At 55.0% G+C, this 19,471-nt stretch overlaps 1 protein-coding gene across 2 annotated transcripts in view; it reads left to right on the plus strand.

Annotated features, from left to right (window-relative positions):
* RAB11FIP4 (RAB11 family interacting protein 4) overlaps positions 1-19,471 on the plus strand; it is a 97,470-nt gene that overhangs the window by 74,212 nt on the left and 3,787 nt on the right. For both annotated transcript variants that reach the window (XM_081028126.1, XM_081028127.1), the window contains 11 exons: positions 7,810-8,039; positions 10,436-10,630; positions 11,250-11,384; positions 11,707-11,742; positions 12,896-12,995; positions 13,299-13,402; positions 14,505-14,645; positions 16,713-16,794; positions 17,270-17,407; positions 17,484-17,642; positions 18,823-18,966. In XM_081028126.1, coding sequence (XP_080884252.1) covers positions 7,810-8,039; positions 10,436-10,630; positions 11,250-11,384; positions 11,707-11,742; positions 12,896-12,995; positions 13,299-13,402; positions 14,505-14,645; positions 16,713-16,794; positions 17,270-17,407; positions 17,484-17,642; positions 18,823-18,966 — 1,464 coding nt within the window. The remainder of the gene's footprint in view (positions 1-7,809; positions 8,040-10,435; positions 10,631-11,249; positions 11,385-11,706; positions 11,743-12,895; positions 12,996-13,298; positions 13,403-14,504; positions 14,646-16,712; positions 16,795-17,269; positions 17,408-17,483; positions 17,643-18,822; positions 18,967-19,471) is intronic.

Raw genomic sequence — 19,471 nt, forward strand, 5'->3', positions numbered from 1 at the left:
GGACTCCTTGAGAAGCACTGGCATGGCTTTCTCTTTCTCTTCTGTTCCTTTCCAGCCTGAGGTTCCAGGGCCGGTAGAGGCCAGATCCAGAACCGAACCACGTCTGCCCCAGAGCTTCAGTCTCCCCCTCTGTAAAAATGGGGTGATTTAGTACCTCCCTCAGGGGGTGGGGGTGATGTGAGGATCAAACCCTCTTAGGATTTCCCACTTGAGACAAGTGAACTCCTGTGGAAACAGCGGTTGTCAGTGCTGCCCCCCGGCCTGAGATCTGCAGGCGGAGGTTCTCAGCATAGAAACCGAGGCACTTGGAAGTTCAGTCCCTTTACGACAAAAGGAAAGTATAGCAGTTGGGGTGTCCACACTGAGCTCTGCTCCTGGAGGCTGCTGGAGGAGGAGCTCCAAGCCCAGGGGAAGGGTGGTCTTGAGCTGCAGGTTGTACCCTCCCTGCGGTGAGGGTTCAGGAGGTGGATCCGAGAGCCCCTGGCTGGAGGAGAGAGAGCCTGAAAGTTGCCTTGGCCACCACGCCGTGCCAGGAGGGAGGTTGGCTGGAGGGGGTGGTTCCTGCCACTCTCTGAGCGGGCCCCTTGGGGGGAACATGGCAGCCTCTCCTACCTTCCTGACCTCAGCCTCCCTACCTGAGCAGGAAGTTTGGTCCGCAGAGCTTTGATCTCACAATATAAGGTCAGTCCCCAGGGCTGGCAGAGAAGCATGATAAACTCACAAGGCTTGGTAACCTGGTGTCCCCATGTTTGCCCTTGGCCTTACATCTGAGCCAAGATTACTTTTGTTCAGAAGGCGAGCCGGAGGCACCAGCCTCCCCGTGTAGGTGTTTAAATCCCCCTTCATGTCCCACCCTTGCCCCTTGAGTGGCACCTGGGCAACCCTCTTGTTGAATCAGGATCTCTTACCAGCCGCTGATGAGCACCAACTACCCGCCTGCAGAGCAAGGCCTGGCTTCAGGGCACAGGCTGGTGGCCACAGACAGGAGTTGGGCACAGCCTGGCTTGCTTGCTAATCTCTGCCGCCACCATCTTTGCATGATGAGAGTGGCCAAGCCACCGTGGCATACAGAGGATACCAGCCCATGTAACCCCATCCCCTCCCTGTGGCCCTCGGGACATTGGCATACACAAGTGAGCTCCTTAAACTGAATCTTCTGCTACCCACGGGGAAGACCCAGCATGACCTAACCAGGCCTGTCGCTGTTCCGGGGCTGTTTCCTGGCTGGGAGTGCAGTGAAGGATGTCCTCCCTCGCCTGGCCCCCAGGCCGGCTCAGCCTCTCTCAGGTGGCAGGCTGGCTTTTCCCATGACTAGGCTTGGTTTGTGTCCCATTCCCCCATACCTTCCCTACAGTGGGGTTCCACGTGTGCCCGCTGGTGCCTGGCTGCGAGGGAAGCTGGGATGTGCCCGCCCAAGCTATTTTTACCCAGCCTGATCCCCACAGAGCTGTTCTGTGGCTGCGAGTCACTGCCTGGGGAGTGGAGCCGTTGCCAGGGCTGGGGGTGGATGAGCAGGAACTTCAGCGCCTCCCGACTCCCTTACCCAGGCAGCGTCTTATCCCAATACTTATGAAAGGGTGTCGTTCGTGGGCAAATAGACCTTCCAAGAAAGCAGGCAGAAGAAGACCCTGGTGGGCAGAAAAGAGGCACCTGGCATGTTTGGAGGGAAGGCTTTGCAACCAGTGAAGTCTGGCTCCCGAAAGCGGAACCCAGCTTACCTTTGCCCAGCATGCCACCGGGTCAGAAGGACAGGGTCCTGGGGGCTGGATCAGTAATAGCTCAGGTTTATTGAGCACTTTCTGTGTGTGCTTAGAACATGTGCCAACTCATTTCATCCTACTAATAGTTAACTCCATTACATAGATGGGGAAACCGAGGCACTGGGAAGTTCAGTGCACCTCAGGTCGCAGAGCTCCTGAGTGCCATGTGGAGCTGGGATTTGCTCCTAAGGCCACTCTGTCCCTCTCTGCCACGTTTCCAGCATCTGTGAGGTATGTAGCATTGTTCTAGATTCTCTATGACAATCCTGCCAGGTAGGTATTTCCATCCCTGTTCTTAGATGCGGCTCAGAAATGGAGCAGCTTATCCAAGGTCACACAGCCAGCCGGTGACCAGGCCAGGATTGGCACCCAGGCCTCGAGCCACCCACCACGTTGGGCTCTTCCCAGCTTCCCATTCCACAGAGCAGTTTGGTTCCACAAATACTGGCTAATATTGGCGTCCTCACTTACCGTGTCTCCCTGTAACGCTGACCATTGCGGGCTCAGGTGTAGAAATCCCCATGGTTACCCCATGAGGGTCTTTTCCCCGCCCCCAGGGCATGTGGACATGGGTTCACCTGGAGTCCGTGTCCTCCGTACATTAGCTGCCAGGAAAATACAGAGGAGTGGTGTGTGTGACTTGGCGGCATCGTCCCTCTGGGGCCCCATCAGTGAGGGGAGGACCAACTGACATCGTCGTGTCTGGGCCCCGCTGCGCCCCCGCCAAGAGCGTGGACAGTGGGGCATTGTTGGCCACTTTGAGGCTTTGATGCCCCCCCCACTCTAACTCCCCTCTCCCGGTACTGATACTTGGCCTTTCACCAGCTGTTGAATTCAACCCATGCCAACTTCCTACAGAGGAAGGGGTGACTGGAGCCTGCTGGCAGGTGAACGCCGCTCTTGAGACTGGAGAGGGGACTCACAGGCAGGCTGTGTGCCTGCAGGCTGCCACGTCCAGCCCGGGCCAGCTCCATCCAGCCCAAGCTGGAGACAGAATGGTTAGCTGAGCAGTTGGCTGTGGCCTATTTCCTTAGCCTTGGGCCTCCGAACTCTCCAGAAACCCCCTGGTCTTAGATAATGCCTGGGTCCCAGACTCTTGAAGAGGGCGTCCCTCCTGGCCTCCTGTCTGTCCAGGACCAGCAAGGACAGCTCAGCTTCTGTAACACATAGCCCCGAACAAGGCCAGATCAGGATGTAATGCTCCCATAGCTCCTGACTATGGAACTTGTGAAAATTGTCATGTGTGGCCCTGAGATTAGCCTCTGAGGTAGAGGTGACTGTCTCCATTCTGTAGGTCAGGAGTCAAGGGCTTACACATCACTTGCCCAAGGTCACACAACTTGTGAGTGGCCGGGCCAGCCAGTACTAAAACCCAGTCTGCCAGTCTACAGAGCCGCGCCCCTACCCAGCAGCCCTAGCAAAGGTGTCCTTCCTGGGGCTTGTGGAGGAATACGGCACCTGTTTGACCTCCCTTCACTTTTAGGACCCCTCAGCAGGGTGGGAGGAGATGACATGGAGTGGTTGGGACATATGCCACCCACACCTGAGTGGTCCACAGTGGCTAGCCCTGTGCCTCCAGGGACACAGAGGTCTGTGCCCAGGGCCGGCTCTGGGTCCCAGGGGAGAGGCCTACGGGTAGGCATGCTGCCTGTGGAGGATACTGTCCCGTCCCTACAGGCCTCCCTAAAATAGACACACCCTTTCTGTGAAAACCCATTCCCCACTCTCCTGAGCCTGCCACCCCTCTAGAGCAGGTCTCAGGTCCAGGACCCCATCCTAGGCGTCCTGGGTGCTCCCCTGGGCACCCAGAGGAGCACACTGCTGTGCAAACAGATCTGGACGCACACCCGGTGGCCTGGGCGAGTGGGCAGCTCTCTGGGCCTCGGGGTTCTCAGCATAGAAAGGCCGACAAGCATGAGGTGCCCTGTGGTGTGATATCATCATCTTCTACCTGCTCACCACCCCCCAGCTTTCATGGGAAGGACCTCCCGCCATCCTAGGGGCTGTCACAGCCCGGTTCCCACTGCCTGGAGTCAGCGTTGGGTTTGTCTGGGAACTCGCCGAAATCTTGCAGCTGCAGTAGAATTTGCCTCACCACCCCCAGGCGGATTCATCTTTAGTTCCTGCACATTCCCCAAAGATCTCTTTCTGGAAAGCACACATGACATGTCGCGGGGCCCTGACCAGTCCAGGGGGCCTGGCTGGAGGGTAACAGCTCGGGAAGCCTATGCTGTCAGATTGAACATCTTCCCAGGCCTCCGGGAAACCCTCTGAGGGTGATATTCTTATTATGTGTGAATTCTGCCTTTCCCTCTGTAACTTTATCTACAAAACATAAAAGAAAGGTTTCTAGTGTGCCTTTAGGTTCTCCCAGCCAGTGGCCAGTGAACAGTGGCTCAGGGTGGGACTGAGAGGTGCCTTCCAGCAGCTACCCCTGCTTTGCCTCCCTGCCTGAGGTGTTGACATCGGAGCAGGCGGTCTCCCAACCCCAGCAGCACCCCTTTCAGGCCCAGTGCTGCACCCAAGTGCTTTCTCAGAGGGTCCAGGGGAATGGGAGCTGGGCCAAGACCGAGGCCCTCAGGGAGGAGCACAGGTGACAGGGCCACTCTCGTCCAGGACAAATATCAAAGCAGTACTGTGCCAGGCTAACCGAGGTGTACCGTTCATTTTCTTATAGCTGAATTGAGGGGGAAACGGTTTTGAAGTTATAATTAAAGTTACCACTTGCCTTGGGCAAACAGTTGTGAGTTGCGTGGAAAGGTATTAATGTAGGGAGCAGCTATTTTGAAGAGAAAAGGCTGACATGTTGAGAGAGAGAGACTGGGTGAGGGGCCGGGTGGGGCGCCTGGCTTCAGGGCGCAGCACCGCCCTCTGTAGCTGGGAAGTTCCAGGGCAGCCCCCGCCCACTTGGATCTCATCTTCCATGTGTCAGATGGAGACAATGAATCCTTAATCTCTGCTGTGTACACCTCCCGGAGCTTTCCGGGGGCGTTGTGAGAGATGAATGGGGGTGTGTGTGAGAGACAGACGGGACGCTTTGTCAAGTGTGCCAGCCCAGGCAGATGTGGACTCCGCTCAGTCAGAGGGTAAAAATATGCCTGAGGAGGTGGTTGGTGGTCTTGTTAGGCGGGAGGGACGCCTGTGGGGGCAACTGATCCTTTCTGCTGCTCCACCTGTGGCTGAGACAAGCCATTCTGAGGCCACTCTTTCCACCCCGGTCTGGGCCGTGGGCCGCCTGCCAGGAGTTGAGTATGTAGCTGTGGGGTGGCAAGCGAGAGGGGGCCATTGGTCCAACCTGCGCACCGTGAGTTGGGAGACTCAGGGCAAAATGCCCAGCAGAAACTCAGCCTCCATCTCTTGGTGTCCAGTGAGGCAAACACAAGTGGTTTAGAGGCCACACTGGACACTTAGCACGATGCTGGTCGGCCCTTGGCACCCTGCCTGCCTTTTGGGAGCAGAGCGGGCAGCAGCCTCCTCGGGACCCCTGCTGACGTGGTGCTGCAGGGGGCGTGTGGGCGCTGGTGACTCATTGACCAGTCCCAGACCTGCCCTGCACTACCTCCCACGGGGCTCCGGGCAAGTCACTTCACTTATACAGAGAGGAGACGGAGACCCAACTCACAGGGCGGTGAAGAAATGCCCAGCGGAAAGTGGCCGAGCGCTCATGTAGGCCACAAAGCCGGGATTCCTAGCAGCGCTAACTTTCCCCTGCCCGTGGGCCTGGGAAGGTGAAAAGCTTGCGGGCAAAGGAATAGAGCATGTGCGTTCCTCCTCCGGGATCCCCGGCTCTCCTCCGAGGGCTGTCTCCCTCCTGCCTTCTTTCTCCTTGGGTATCCGCAAAGAGTTCCCTGCTGGGGGTGGGAAATGGTCAGCATGTGGAGTAGGGGTGCGTGGGCTTCATAATCAGTAAAATGTCCCTGTGATGTGTGTTTTCCTCATTGTCACCATGAGATTTGACAATCCATGAAGTGTGGGTTGCATCAGTGATCAAGGGAACCTGCATGTAGTGGCCAAGGGCAGGTGACGGCTTCAGAGGCAGGCCAGAGGACTTCTGGCAGGTGACTCGCCTAACTTGACGTCTTCGTTAGTAAAATGGGGATAAGAATCGCTGCCCTCAAGAGTTGTCACGAAGCCCAAATTGGATAATACATCAACTCTCAGTGTGGTCTCTGAAACTTGGTGTCTCTTAGTAAATGTTGGTTTCCCTTTGGGATACAGCTTTGGGCTTGCAGATGAAGAGCTGCCTTAGGGTACAAGATCTGATAAGGTTGGGAGCCATGTGGGATTGGATTAGTGACATCCAGGTGGAAAGGGCTATGTGAGCACCATGGGTGATTTTAATCACACAGCCCCTCGGCCTCCACAGTCAGGGCGGCCTGGCAGCCCGATCCCGGCTTTATTGATCCATCTGCTACTCAGCCGGAATCATGACACTGGCAGGAGCCAAGCTCATTAATCACCATCTCTTCTTAGCCCAGGATGTCTTGGTGGGGGTGGCTGCACACATCTGGGTGGGCTCAGCCAAGCCTGTCACTGGCCTCCTTTCTCAGATGTCCCTGGTTCCTGATCTCGTCTGAGATGCCCGAAGGCTTTCCACAGCCCTTGTTACTGTTACCCTTCTTACAGTTCTGGGGCTGGAGGAAGCCCCTTTAGTGGGGGGCTCAGCCAGCCCTAGCCAAGGAGCACGTCCAGGAACCTTGCAAACAGGATGACATCTCGGATGGGAGCAGGTAGAAGCAGAGCCACCGGGGAGGTACATACCACCTCAGAGATGAAGAAGCCCCAAGAAGTGGTTTGTAGAAAGCTGTCCCTCAGACTAGACTCTGACTAAATCACCCCTCTCCTGGATGATTTTAGCAAGAGATTCAGGCAAATCTTTATAACACACTGATGTTGTGGTGGGCAGTGTGCTAGGCACTGGGGACCAGCCCAAAGCTCAGAGTTAAAAGACCTGGTGTAGGGCCAGCCCAGTGGCTCAGGTGGTTGAGCGCCATGCTCCTAATGCCGAAGTCGCCGGTTCGATTCCCACATGGGCCAGTGAGCTGCGCCCTCTTCAGCTAAGATTATGACTGTGAACAACGACTCTCCATGGAGCTGGGCTGCTGTGTGCTACCGTGGGCTACTGTGTGCCGACATGAGCGGCCAGTGTGAGTGGCCGTGAGCAGACATTTGATGACTGGCGACCAACTACCTCAGCTGGGGGGAGCGCAAGGCTCATAATACCAGCATGGTCCAGGGAGCTGTGTCCTACACAACTAGACTGAGAAACAACGGCTTGAACTGGAGTGGGGTGGGGGGAGGAGGAAGAAGGGGAAAAAAGAAAAAAACACCTGGTGTTCTTGCTCCCCTGCATGGCTGTGGCAGGGCCGAGGCAGACTGTTCCGCCCAGGCTGGCATCAAGTTCTGTGGCCGGGACTTATTCATTCAGGTCCTACTGTGACACCATGATCCTGTAAGATTTCATTGCCATTCCCAATTTACAGAGAGAATTAAGGTCCCGAGAGGGTACTGGATGTGTCCAGAGTCGTGGAAGGTAGATCCATGTCATGCTTTGCACATGTCCCTGTCCCATGTTGCAGCAAACTCCGCTAGGTCAGGGTCACTGTCCTAGGTGGCCGTTCATTGTGGCTGTGACCTGAACCCCATCACCAAGAAGCCTTCTCCAAATCATTTGGCTTCCTCTGAAGACTTTTTTTGTTTGTTTTTTTTTGTTTTTTTGCCTCTAAACTTCCACCAGTAACCTCTGCAAACTTTTGATGGGGACCCTGGCAAGCTGCCTAGGTACCCTGAACCATGTGGCTGGCCTGGCTGTGGCCCTTCTCCATGGACGGTTGTCCCTTGGGGTTCCGACTCCTCACTGGTTCTCATGAGGCGGCCTGTGTGAGAGGCCCCCGAGATGAATCACCTGGCAGGCATTCTCATACTCGGGGTCTCAGGGTCCCTGCATCCCAATTCCTCCTATCCCTGCCCTCGTCCTTGCCATCTGATGAGGAATGCTGAGCCCCGGGGAGCCAACCTCACTCATTCTGTCCCCCTCTGTCTTTCCCAGGGCAGCAAGGTGCCAGGTTCCACCTTTGCTGATGGTGAGCTCCTCCCCAGGGAGCCTGGCTTCTTTCCTGAGGATGAGGAGGAGGCTATGACGTTGGCCCCGCCCGAGGGCCCCCCAGAGTCAGACATGGACAGCCCCACGGAGAGCACCCAGAGCCTGGAGGGGTCAGTCGGGAGTCACGCTGAGGAGAAGGACGGGGCCCTCAGGGGCCTATTCCTGCCAGAGGACCAGTGAGTGAAAACCGTCTGGAACGCCACGTGGAGCCCTTGGGCCCAGAGATACAGTTCTTGGAAGAGATCTCCCGGAAGTAGACAGGAGATGCACTCGGGGTTTGCATCATAGGCATAAGTTTCCTGGGTGTTCCAAATAGCAACAAATTCCAAGCAACCTAAATGCTTAACAGTAGGGCTAGTTCTGGAATTTTAGGCAGCCGTGCAAAGTCAAGTTTTAATCGACTACTTAATGATGTGGGATATATTATATGATCTCAATTAGTTTTTAAAAGTCAGGTTACAAAGATGTCCATTAGGTATGATCTTAGTTTTTGTTTAAAATATACTATGTATGTATATACTATATACACACATATGTATGTACACACACACACCCCACACACACACACACCACACACACACACACACGCACACACACACACACACACACACCCACACACACACCCCCCCACACACACACACGCACACCCCCTATCTGTTAGGCAATGCCTGGGAAAAGGTATCCCAGCACATTAGCAGTTCTTTGAGGCTGGTAGGATTATTGATCGTTTTAATTACCTCCCATCTACTCTGCTGTATATTCTATATTTTACTAATTGCTCATGGGTTCTCATAATCAGAAATGTTATTTGAAAACAATATGAAGGCCTAGTGACTTCCCAGTGGGGCGGTGTCATTTTTTTGGTGGTGTCAGCAGAGGGAGTCCCTGTCCTCCCAGCCCTCACTCAGTCTCTGGAGGGATGATAGTATATGTGGGGTGATGGGCAGAAGGCACCGCCTCTGCTGAGGAGGCCCTGACAACTGGGAGTTGGCATCCCCATGGATCAGGAAAAGGTGATGGTCATGTCCAACCCAGAGATTTGGAGAGGCAGGAGCGGGGGTCTAGTATCCGTTGAACCATCTGAAACTGTCAATTTTTAGTCATTTTCAACCTTTGAAAAAAGGCAATTTTACATGATTCAACCTAATACACTTTTCTCAGTGCAGACATTCTCAAACTCGGGGCTCTGGGAATTCAAGGTGGGCCCTGTGGAGTTGTTTATCCACATGCTTCCTGGGAGTGGTCCATCGGCGGTACATGTGACCGACCAACCCCAGGACATAGGGTCTCTGACAACAGACCTGTTGGCCTGTCGGGTAATCATCTGCCACTTGATTGTTCCCACTGATTTCTGGGACCCATCAATTCCCAGGAGGCAGCCAGCAGCAGGAGCCAAGAGTTTTAGTAAAATAGGTGAAAGAAGTGAGGAGTATGATTAATTCAACCTGAGGTGCTAAGGAACCCGAGGCCAGATAGAAAAATACATAAATACGTTAATTAATTAGTTAATTAATTAAATGTGGGTGGAGCTCCCAGGAGACTTGATCTTTTAGCACCCTGTCGTTAACACTGATGTTTTTGATAGAACCTGGGGTTCCTCCGGGGCACAGTTTGAGAATCACTGCCTTAACCCATTATATACTACTTTCAGGGTTCCCATCATTGTGTGTGGAGGTTTAGTAGGTTGATGAAATCCTAATTTATGAGTCACAACACCCAGGAATTACTGCATAATGACTAAAGGGAAGATATATCTTGATAGGTGATAAATTGTACTTCTCTTTGTTCTTAGGTGTAGACAGGGCTCAGCCAGCCCTGATACTGTCACAGGCCACCCCATGGGTCACCCATGAGAGGCTCAGGGTCTCTGACCCGTATTCTTTGGAGCGAGGCTTGTTTGGACTAGAAATCCCCTCAATAAACTGGAAGAAGCGTCTGACCTAGTAGCTCATTGTTATTTATTTTGAAACTTCATTATTAAAGGAGTACACGCCAGCTCAACACAACTTGAAAAAGCTAAGGAAAGGGAGCATGGAGGGGCAATAACTAACTTGACGCATAGGCTCATCGTCCTAACCCAAGTCCTGCTACCATGCAAATATTTTTATTTCCTACCTTTTTCTTAATCTATATAGATCTTTTACATGCTCAGTCTTATGTTTCTAGAATTTTATATCTAACTTTAATTTATGTTAATTTTTCCACACTATTCCCACTATTTTTATAAACCTTTCACCAATGATTTGACAGTCCATACTTTAATTTGCTAATATGCATTATAATTTAATGAGTGTGATTTAATGTAGCTGTAGGTAAAGCCTTAGGCTGTAAGCAATGTTTGCTGTTCGAGTGGCAGTGGTTTGATTATCTCTCAGGCAGGCAGAAGCAGTTTCTACAGTGAGATGTTGCCCTTAGCGTAAGGTCCCCCAAAGTGTACTGACCAGGTCACAAGGTACGTGCTTAATCGGTCTCCTGATACCTGTAGTACAAGTGGGCCTCCTGGTAGGGACTGGTCAGTGTCCCCACCCTAGGATGTAGCCTCGCCAACGACCGGCCCTTCTCCTCCACTCAGGTCCCTCGGCCACACTCCATCCATGACGACATCAGACCTGTCCACACACTCCACCACCTCGCTCATCAGCAACGAGGAGCAGTTTGAAGACTACGGGGAGGGGGATGACGTGGACTGCACCCCCAGCAGCCCCTGCCCCGACGATGAGACCAGGACCAACGTCTACTCGGACCTGGGGTCTTCAGTGTCTTCCAGGTGGCCGCTTGGTTTGCAATGGTATTTGGAGTCCAGGAAAAGTGGCAGAACCAACCCAACCTCATCCCGGGGGGGTTGGCAGGCAGAGTCCTGAGCTACGTGGGTTCTGTTCCTAGAGTTTGGGGGTGCTGCCTTTGCACCCTGATTGGAGTTGTGGAATTCCTCCTCCCTCCTTCCATCTTGGGGAAGAGATAGAATTAACCAACCTGGGAGGCTGCAGACTGGGCGGGGGTGGGGTGGGGGAAGTGGGGACGGCGGGGGGTGTCTTTATTGTCTTGCTTCCTAGAACCTCAGTGTTGAAGGGTCCTTCCAGGTGGCCTCCTGTGATACCTTTGGACACGCCTGAGGCAATACTTACTCTGACATTAGTGCTCAGTTCCCTTATCTGTGAAATGGCTACAACTCACTGGTTTCTTCTCTTTGGAGAAGGGTAGATCTGACACCATATTTCCACTCCCTAGCTCCCAGCCCCAAACACACACACAACATGCACACACACACACACACACACACACACACACACACACAGGGTACCCAGGTATTGGGGAATCCAGTAAAAGTAAGCTCATCAGACCAGACAGCAGATAAAAAAGTGATTTTCTCTTTTCTCATGAATCAGTGCGGGGCAGACACCTAGGAAAATGCGACATATGTACAACAGTGAATTGCTGGATGTTTACTGCTCTCAGTGCTGCAAGAAAATCAACCTGCTGAATGACTTGGAAGCCCGACTGAAAAACCTGAAGGCCAACAGGTGAGGCCCAGGGCCCAGCATGGGGGCAGTGGCCAGGGTGGGGGCCGGAGGGGAATCAGCAAGCAGGGTAGCCCCATGTGTCTTGGTAGGTGAGAGCACGCTCAGGATGAGGTTGATCCTCAGGGGCCTGCTTTTTTCTTTTTTTTTTCTGCAACAGGAAAATCAAGGTGCTTCTTAGGACCAAGCTAATTAATGAATTCCCTTCAGTGGGTGGGAAAAAGGCTTGCTCTGCACTTTAGTATCTTGCAGGCAGGACAGGGTAAGGAGTGGACTAGACCCCTGCTGTCCAGTGACCGTTTCTCCCTTCTCTGTTTCTCTGTAGCCCCAACCGAAAGATCTCGAGCACAGCCTTCGGACGGTAAGGCCCCGCTCAGGGGAGTCTGGGGTAAATGTTATTCCTCCTTAACTGCTCCTGCTGCCAGGGTGGCCAGCTCCATTCCAGCAGTCCAGACCCAGCTGTTGCCCTGCATGTGGCTTAGTGAGCAGGGGGAACGAGGCATGCCAGGGCAGTGTAGGCAGAACAGCCAGAGGAGACACATTCTGCAAAAGAAGGACCAGCCTCCTTTCTGTCCCACTCTGTGTCCCTTCTGGCAGCGGTTGGCCTCTCTAAACCCTCAGCTGCCTCGTCCTCAGGTGGGCATACCAGGGAGGCCCTGAGACACATAGCACACCTCACAGCTGTCAGTGCCCTGCCCTGCGCTCTGGAGCTGGCAGCTGTACCAGCAGAAACCCTGGGCTTCCGGCTGGCAGAGGTGACGGCGTGGTCACACTGCTCCAGGTTAAATCCTGCACAGCTGACTTCCTGGGACTGCCGAGATCCCGCTCTGGCTCTATAAACTAGCCCCATGTCCACACCCAAGGCTCTGGGAGGTGCCAGCAAGTGCCCAGGCTCTGGCCCAGAACCTGGAGGGAGACAGCCTTTTGGTAAAGACCCTGGCTGCCGCCTATCAGGGAGTGGGAAGTGGGAGCCCCAGGGGAGTGGCAGGTGGGTTTTGCCTCAGGCAGGAGTTACCACTCCCACTCACCAAGCCACTGCCCGGCACACTCTGAGTGGCTCTTCTTCCCTTTGCCCTCTTGCAGGGTCCCCTGAGCTAAAGCAGGAGTGGCCTGACAGAAGGCACTGAGTCCTACTGGGTGGCCTCGAGAGGCCCAGACCTTCTGCCAGGAGTGTGGAGCCAGGCTTCCTTCACTGGGCAGTTTTCCAGCTGGAAGGGCCGGAGGCTCAGCCACCAGCTCTGGTCACTTGGTAGCGGTAGCTACGGGCTGCACCCCAGTATGAAAAGGGTTCTGAAGCAGCAGGAAAGAGCTGCAATGGATTGGCCGTGTCTGCCAGGGGCTCAGCGGTCAGGCAGCTCTTCTCTCCCAGCGGTGAGGGGGCAGCCTCCTTAGAAAGGGTTCCTGGCACCACCCCCCACCCGGGGTACTGAGTGCTTACCCAGCCTACGGCCTAAGTCTGGAGCCCAGTCTCTGGAGGGGTCCGCAGCCAGATGTGCTTCCCTGCACCCCTGCAGGCAGCTTTTGCACAGCAGCAACTTCAGCAGCAGTAATGGCAGCACAGAGGACCTATTCCGGGACAGCATTGACTCCTGTGACAATGACATCACGGAGAAGGTGAGCCCTGGGTGGGTAGAGGAGGGACTTCATGTGAGCATGCTCCCTGGAGGTAGCAGGGAACACCCCGGGATATTCTCTGGGGACTTGAGAGACCCTGTCCCTGCCCGCGAGTTGGGGGTAGGTGGCCCTGATCACATGGGCACATCCACCCCCACCCCCATCCTCACCACCACCAAACATGACTGTTCTGCATACGCAGTCAATTGGAGGGCCTGGCCATCAGTCCCGTGGTTTCTAACTTCTCAGTCCTGGGAACTCAAAGGTTTTCTCCCCTCGCCCACCTCTGCCTCCCTATTGTAGGTAAGCTTCCTAGAAAAAAAGGTGACAGAACTGGAGAATGACAGCCTGACAAATGGGGACCTGAAGAGCAAGCTGAAGCAGGAGAACACCCAGCTGGTACACAGGTCAGGGGCGGGGCCTTGGCTGTGACTGGGGAACAGAGGGTTGTCCCTGTGAATGAGGCCCCCAAGAGAAGCCCCAACATCCTCCCAGCTCTGAGGGTCTGTGACATATCAGCCCCTTGCTCCATGGCTCTGCCCATGCAGGGCAGCCAGGAGGACAGGTCTTTAGGGACAAGGAGACAGGTGGGAGCCTGCCCCACTGGGGCAGGTCTAAGGCAGGAGTGGGGGTCCACTCTCATGTCTCTCTGTGCTTCATTGATGGAGCCTGACCTCCCTTCCTTGGGGAAAAGCTCTGCAGAGGGAGAGGCTGATGTGAGTCGGGGGCTCACGTCGGCTGCTGGTGGGAGGAGTCCCAGCCGTGCTGCACCCTCCTCCCGACGGAGGCCCACCGAACCTGGCACCCCCGATGCTGACTGCAGTAAGGTAGTGCATGGAGAGTGTGGTTGCCCCCCCCCCAGGATGGCCTGAAACTTGGTAAACTGATAGCCAGCCAGGGTGTGATCCTCAGCTGTAAGGCCCGAAGATGGGCCATACCCCCCAGAAGGTCAGCATCACGGAGGGACAGTGAAACGTGCCCCACACTGGTGCACCACCTACACCGCCGGTAGTGGGATTGTAACAGCCACAGTGGAGCCCAGCCCTTTCCCGGGTCTAGCATGCTGAGAGCCACCAGCCAGGAGTCAAGGTGCCCCCCAGTAGCTGAATTCTTGATCAGAGGGGTACTGGCCCGGAGGGAGAGAGCAAAGAGGAGGTGAGATCTGAGGGCTGTTTCATGCAGCCGCAGTGAGGCTTGCTGTCCCTCTCCGTGCCTACTCTGGGGGTTCCACCTTCTTGGGTACAGCCTCACTCCTGTCTGGACCCACTGTCAGGCCTTCTCCTCTGTGGCATGCAGGGCTCTCCTTAGGTGCCATGGTGTCTGTAACTCATACGTCAACAAAACTGCTGGCTCCCAGCCTGACAAACGCACCACCACCTTCTACAATAGGGACATTAGTAACTCAGGGTCTCAGGGTCCCGGACTCCCCATGGCCGTTCCTGGGTCAGGATGAGAGGACACAGGCCATGAGAGCTTGTGCTGGACTGGAGCCCATGCCTCTCTCCTCAGGGTGCACGAGCTGGAGGAGATGGTGAAGGATCAGGAGACCACGGCCGAGCAGGCCCTAGAGGAGGAGGCCCGGCGCCACCGTGAGACCTACGGCAAGCTGGAAAGGGAGAAGAGCACCGAGATCGAGCTGCTTCACACGAGGTGGGCACTGCTGGGGTCGCCCCTGTGCTGGGGACCAGCACCTTTCCACAGAGCCTTCTGCCCTCCAACACAACCTCATGCTCCTGGGATAGGTGCTGCTGTCCCCATTTTATAGATGGGAAAACTGAACCAGAGGGAAAGCCTTGTGTCCTAACGGTTCTGCTTTCAATACCTGAATACATGGACATGTTCTCTAGGAACATGTAAAAGAATGTTCACAGTCGCATTGTTCACATCAGGTAAAACGGGAAACGATACACGTGTCTATCAACAAGAGAAGGGGGTGAAAAACAAAGACAAAACCAGTGGTCTTGCCCTGATCCCTGGGCTGGGACTCATGTCCAGGCTTGGAGCTCCCCCTGCTGTCAGATTCTCCACTGACCCTGGGCCCCATGGGTCAAGGTAAATGGAAAAGCTGGGCGGTTTTAAGGGCTGCTGGGCCTCTGGTATAGATGTTAGAAGCTGAGGCAGGCAGGGAGAGGAATATTAACCTGGGATTCTGGGTTGTTCACCCATCAGCTCCATGAACTTGAACATACTATGTCATTTCCTTGGGCCTCAGTTTCCCCGTCTCTCATCCCTCCCTGCCTGACCCACACAGTGACTGTGAAGGTGTGTAAGTGGAGATGCACATCAGAACATTGCACATAGGTGAGGGCTGTGATGATGTCCCAGGGTACCCTCGCGGCTGACCCAGGCCCGGGAGGCCACCTGGGCCCCTGGCAGAGAGGATGGCTGCTCCCACACGCCTCAGTCCCCCTCAGGCGCCCAGTGTCTGAGCTGAGCCCTTTTGGAGTCTGCTAGGCCCAGCCTGGGGTGCAGGCTGGGATGGGAGGTGGGCTCCCACCTTCCACCTCATGTCTGGCCACAGATGCTTGGACCAAGGGGAACTTGTGTACTTGGTGCCCCTCTACACTTTGGCAAGGAGACTTCTCAGCTCCCCTGTGCCTGAGACCCACTTTGTTAACTTTATCAACTCGGGTTCTAGAAGCTGCTGTCGTGCATCTGTTTCTGGAGGCTGATAACCTCATTAAGCATCACTGCTCTCTGTCTGCTCCTGACAGCTGGTCAGGTCCGCTGGCCTGAGAGAGGGTATCTGGGACATGGGTGCTAGGAGACAGGGTGAGTACAGGCCAAAAGCCAAAGCACAGAAAGCCAGCCCTCTTGGGAACCGTCTCCTAACCCGTGCCCCTTGCACAGCTCCAAACGGTACTGTTCACATAGAATGTGCAGACAAGGCTCCCAGAATCACACGGTGTGCTCTGTTCCTCACATCCTCCACCATTTTAGGTCCCCCCTGAGGTGGCCCCTTCAGAGCGTGTTTGTGAATTCCTGTCTGGCCTGGCCTGGGAGCCTCTCCTGGGGAGCCCAGAGGGCAGCAGAGACCAGGAAGCCATCTCTCCAGGAAGGAGGAGGTGACAATGGGAAGGAGAGGAATGGGTGTCAGAAATGACCCTGCACAGTTCTGGTGCCACTGACAGCCCAGCCCACCTGTCCCTCTGCTCAGGTCATTTAAAACCGACCTGGGCACCTGGACTCTGTCTTCTGACGGAGTCACAGTAGGACAGTCCCTTGTGAATGCTAGCGTAGAAGATTGTGGCTATTGGAACCAATGCCTGTGGATGCCGGAGGCAGCTATAATGGGCACGCAGAGGCAAGGGCCCTGGGTGAGATTCTGGGGGAAGAATGGAAAACAAATATGGTGGTTGCCTGTAAATTGCATATTCTAGCAGGAGGCCCCTGTCACAGCCACAGGAAGACTTTATCTCCATTAGGAGAAAAACATGCCCCCTGTGTTGTTTTCAAGTCCTAAGGATACACGCAAAAAGAATCTTACGTTCTTGTTCACATATGAGTGTTTCCTTTTCTCAAGAAAAATAAGGATGATAATTCAGTGTCTACCATTTTGCCGTGGATGCCAGGAAGCTCAAGGCTACGTTATCATTTGGACTGATTATTCTCTCTCTCTCTTGCTTTCTGGTGTCTTTCCTCCTCCGGGGAGCAGAGGATTATCACATTGTAAGATGAGCTCCATTTCTGACATTTTTGTCCTTCTCCTTTACCCAGAGTGCAGCAATTAGAGGAAGAAAATACGGAGCTTAGAACAACAGTGACTCGGCTCAAGTCTCAGACAGAGAAACTAGATGAGGTGAGCAGCGGGGCCGGGCGTCTCTCAGACTTGGATCTTGAGCCTAATCCACAGAGAAGCAATGTTGGTCGTCAGAGGCTTTAGTTTCTAGTTTCTGAAATTCTAATAAAATTGCCCTATGGGAAAAAAAGGCAACAAAATATGAGTAATAGTCTTCCTAGATTTCTGATTTTCCAAATTTTCTACAGTGGATATATTTCCTTATATAATGGGGGGGTTGGCTTCTGTTTGGGCTGCCACTCTCTATCCAAGTTTCATCTGGCATCACTGAAGGACTTCAGAGGCCTGAGATTTTTCCAGCTCTGTTTCTAGAATCCTAGGGGATATGGCCATTTCTTTAAGCTGTGGCTCTGTCTAGGGGGCTGGTTTCATTGCCCATTTGTCAAGGTGGCTGACACAGCCTCAGCGAAGTCCTTGGGGTATAGTGACCCCCTCTGGGAGCTCTTCCCCACTGACCTGGTCTCCCTGGCTACAGGAGCGGCAGCGCATGTCCGACCGGCTGGAGGACACCAGCCTGCGTCTCAAGGATGAGATGGACCTGTACAAGCGCATGATGGACAAGCTGCGGCAGAACCGCCTTGAGTTCCAAAAGGAGCGGGAGGCGACACAGGAGGTGGGTCCCCGGCCAGAGGGCTCCAGCGTTCCTTCCTGCACCTCTCCTCCTACCGACTGGTCTCTCTCCCACGCAGCTCATCGAGGACTTGCGGAAGGAGCTGGAGCACCTGCAGATGTACAAGCTGGACTGTGAGCGGCCGGGCAGGGGCCGTGGCTCGTCCTCTGGCCTGGGCGAGTTCAATGCCAGGGCCCGCGAGGTGGAGCTGGAGCATGAGGTCAAGCGGCTCAAGCAGGTGGGGCCCTGGGCGCCTCCATCTGGTGGGGTCAGGTGTCTAAGGCTCCCCACCGGGCAGGTCTCCCGGGAGGGGCCGACGGCTGTAGTACCACCTTCCCACACACACTCGCTTTTGCTCCATTCGACAACCTGGTGACCAGGGCTACCCGTCCCCATCTCACAGCTCAGGCAAGGCAGGTTACCGCTAGGCTCTAGCCGATGGAAACCCCAGGCTGTTTCCTTGGCCCCCATAAAAACAAATAGACGCCACTCTTCTGGGCACCTGGGGTGCAGAAAGAGACTCCACCCAGCCACAAATGAGTGCCTCGCTGTGTTGGGGTCTCCCAGAAACAGACCCTGAGCCCAAGGTGCCATTTTGAATGGTTCCTGGGAGCACTCCTGTAACTGGAGACCAGTCGGGGGTGAGGGAAGGAGGATCAGGAAGGGCAGTGACCAAGGGAGGGAGTGACGGTTGCTGAAGCCCCGCCATGCTCAGCCCGACCCTGGGGAGCGGGAGACTGCAGTGTACGTTACACCAGAGGCAGAAGTGCAGGTGTTCACCCTCATAACTCTCCTAAAACCTGGCTCTTCTCCACATCCATGCGGGGGAGCCAAGTTCCCAGGTATGAGCAGTCAAGAGCCTTTTGGCAAAAGCCAGAGCATGGGGCTGGTAAATGGGGTCTGGGCTGGGCACCATGGGCAGCTGTGCTCGGGAGAAGGATGTTCCTGGAAAGAACTTCCACGGGGCAGGATTCCTGAGCCCGGCTGCAGGAGGAGCCAAGGAGATGAGCCGGCCTGCCAGCTCAGACAGCCCAGAGCAGCACCTTTCGTCATGAAGGGCCAGTGTGGGCGGAGCCGCCGGGTGGGCAGTGTCCCCACACAGCACCTCAGCACCTCCTCTCCTAGCGTACTCATCCCCAGAGAGGAAGCAGGGGTGGCCCGGAGCTCTGCCTCTGCCTGTCAGCCTGGCTCCCCCACGCAGGGCTGTGACTCCTCAGAACCCCATGACCTCCCAGGACCCCACCTTCTCCCCCGCAAAGCCTGGCAGAGGCCACATCATCCATGGGTGGCCTGATAGATGACACACACCTGATGGAAGGATACTGACGGGAGTCAGGAGACAGTGGACGCAGACATGCGGGTCCCGGTGGGTTCCGGGTGCTGCTGGGAGCTGAGGTTGCCTTTGTCCTTCCTCTCAGGAGAATCATAAGCTGCGGGATCAGAACGACGACCTGAATGGACAGATCTTGAGCCTCAGCCTCTACGAAGCAAAGAATCTCTTTGCCACCCAGACCAAAGCTCAGTCTCTGGCTGCGGAAATAGACACAGCCTCACGCGATGAGGTAATGTGCCCACTCGCCCTCGCTTTGGGGCCTGGCCCTCTGAACCCTGTCCCCTACCCCCTGTCTGCTTCAGTGATGAGCCCTGGGCTACCCAGAGCAGGAAAAGCAAACCCGGTCCTGGTCCTTGAGAGTCCCCATCTGCAGCTGCCCTAAGTGACAGGGCAGAGCTGCAAAGGGAGGTGTCTACAAGCAGCATTAAATCAGTTCTGACTTCCTGCATGTGGTGGGAGGAGCTCGGGTTTGGGAGCAGAGTGGGTCTTAGTCAGAAACGTGCCGAAATGGCCAGTTGATTCCCTCAACTTCCAGGGGAGGCTGTAATGCCCCTCCCCCAAGCCAAGAGGGGAAGGACACGAGCATTTCTTGAGCACCTGCTGGCAAAATGTCTTCACTTAATCTTGGGACAACTCCGAGGCTGTGTGAACACTTCCGTATTACAGATTGAGAGGCCAGGACGTAAGATCACCTCTCTGTAGAAGGAGAGGGACCCCAGCCTCGAACGCCAAAG

Source organism: Rhinolophus hipposideros (genome assembly GCF_964194185.1).
Source record: "Rhinolophus hipposideros genome assembly, chromosome: 20".
Classification (NCBI taxonomy): domain Eukaryota; kingdom Metazoa; phylum Chordata; class Mammalia; order Chiroptera; family Rhinolophidae; genus Rhinolophus; species Rhinolophus hipposideros.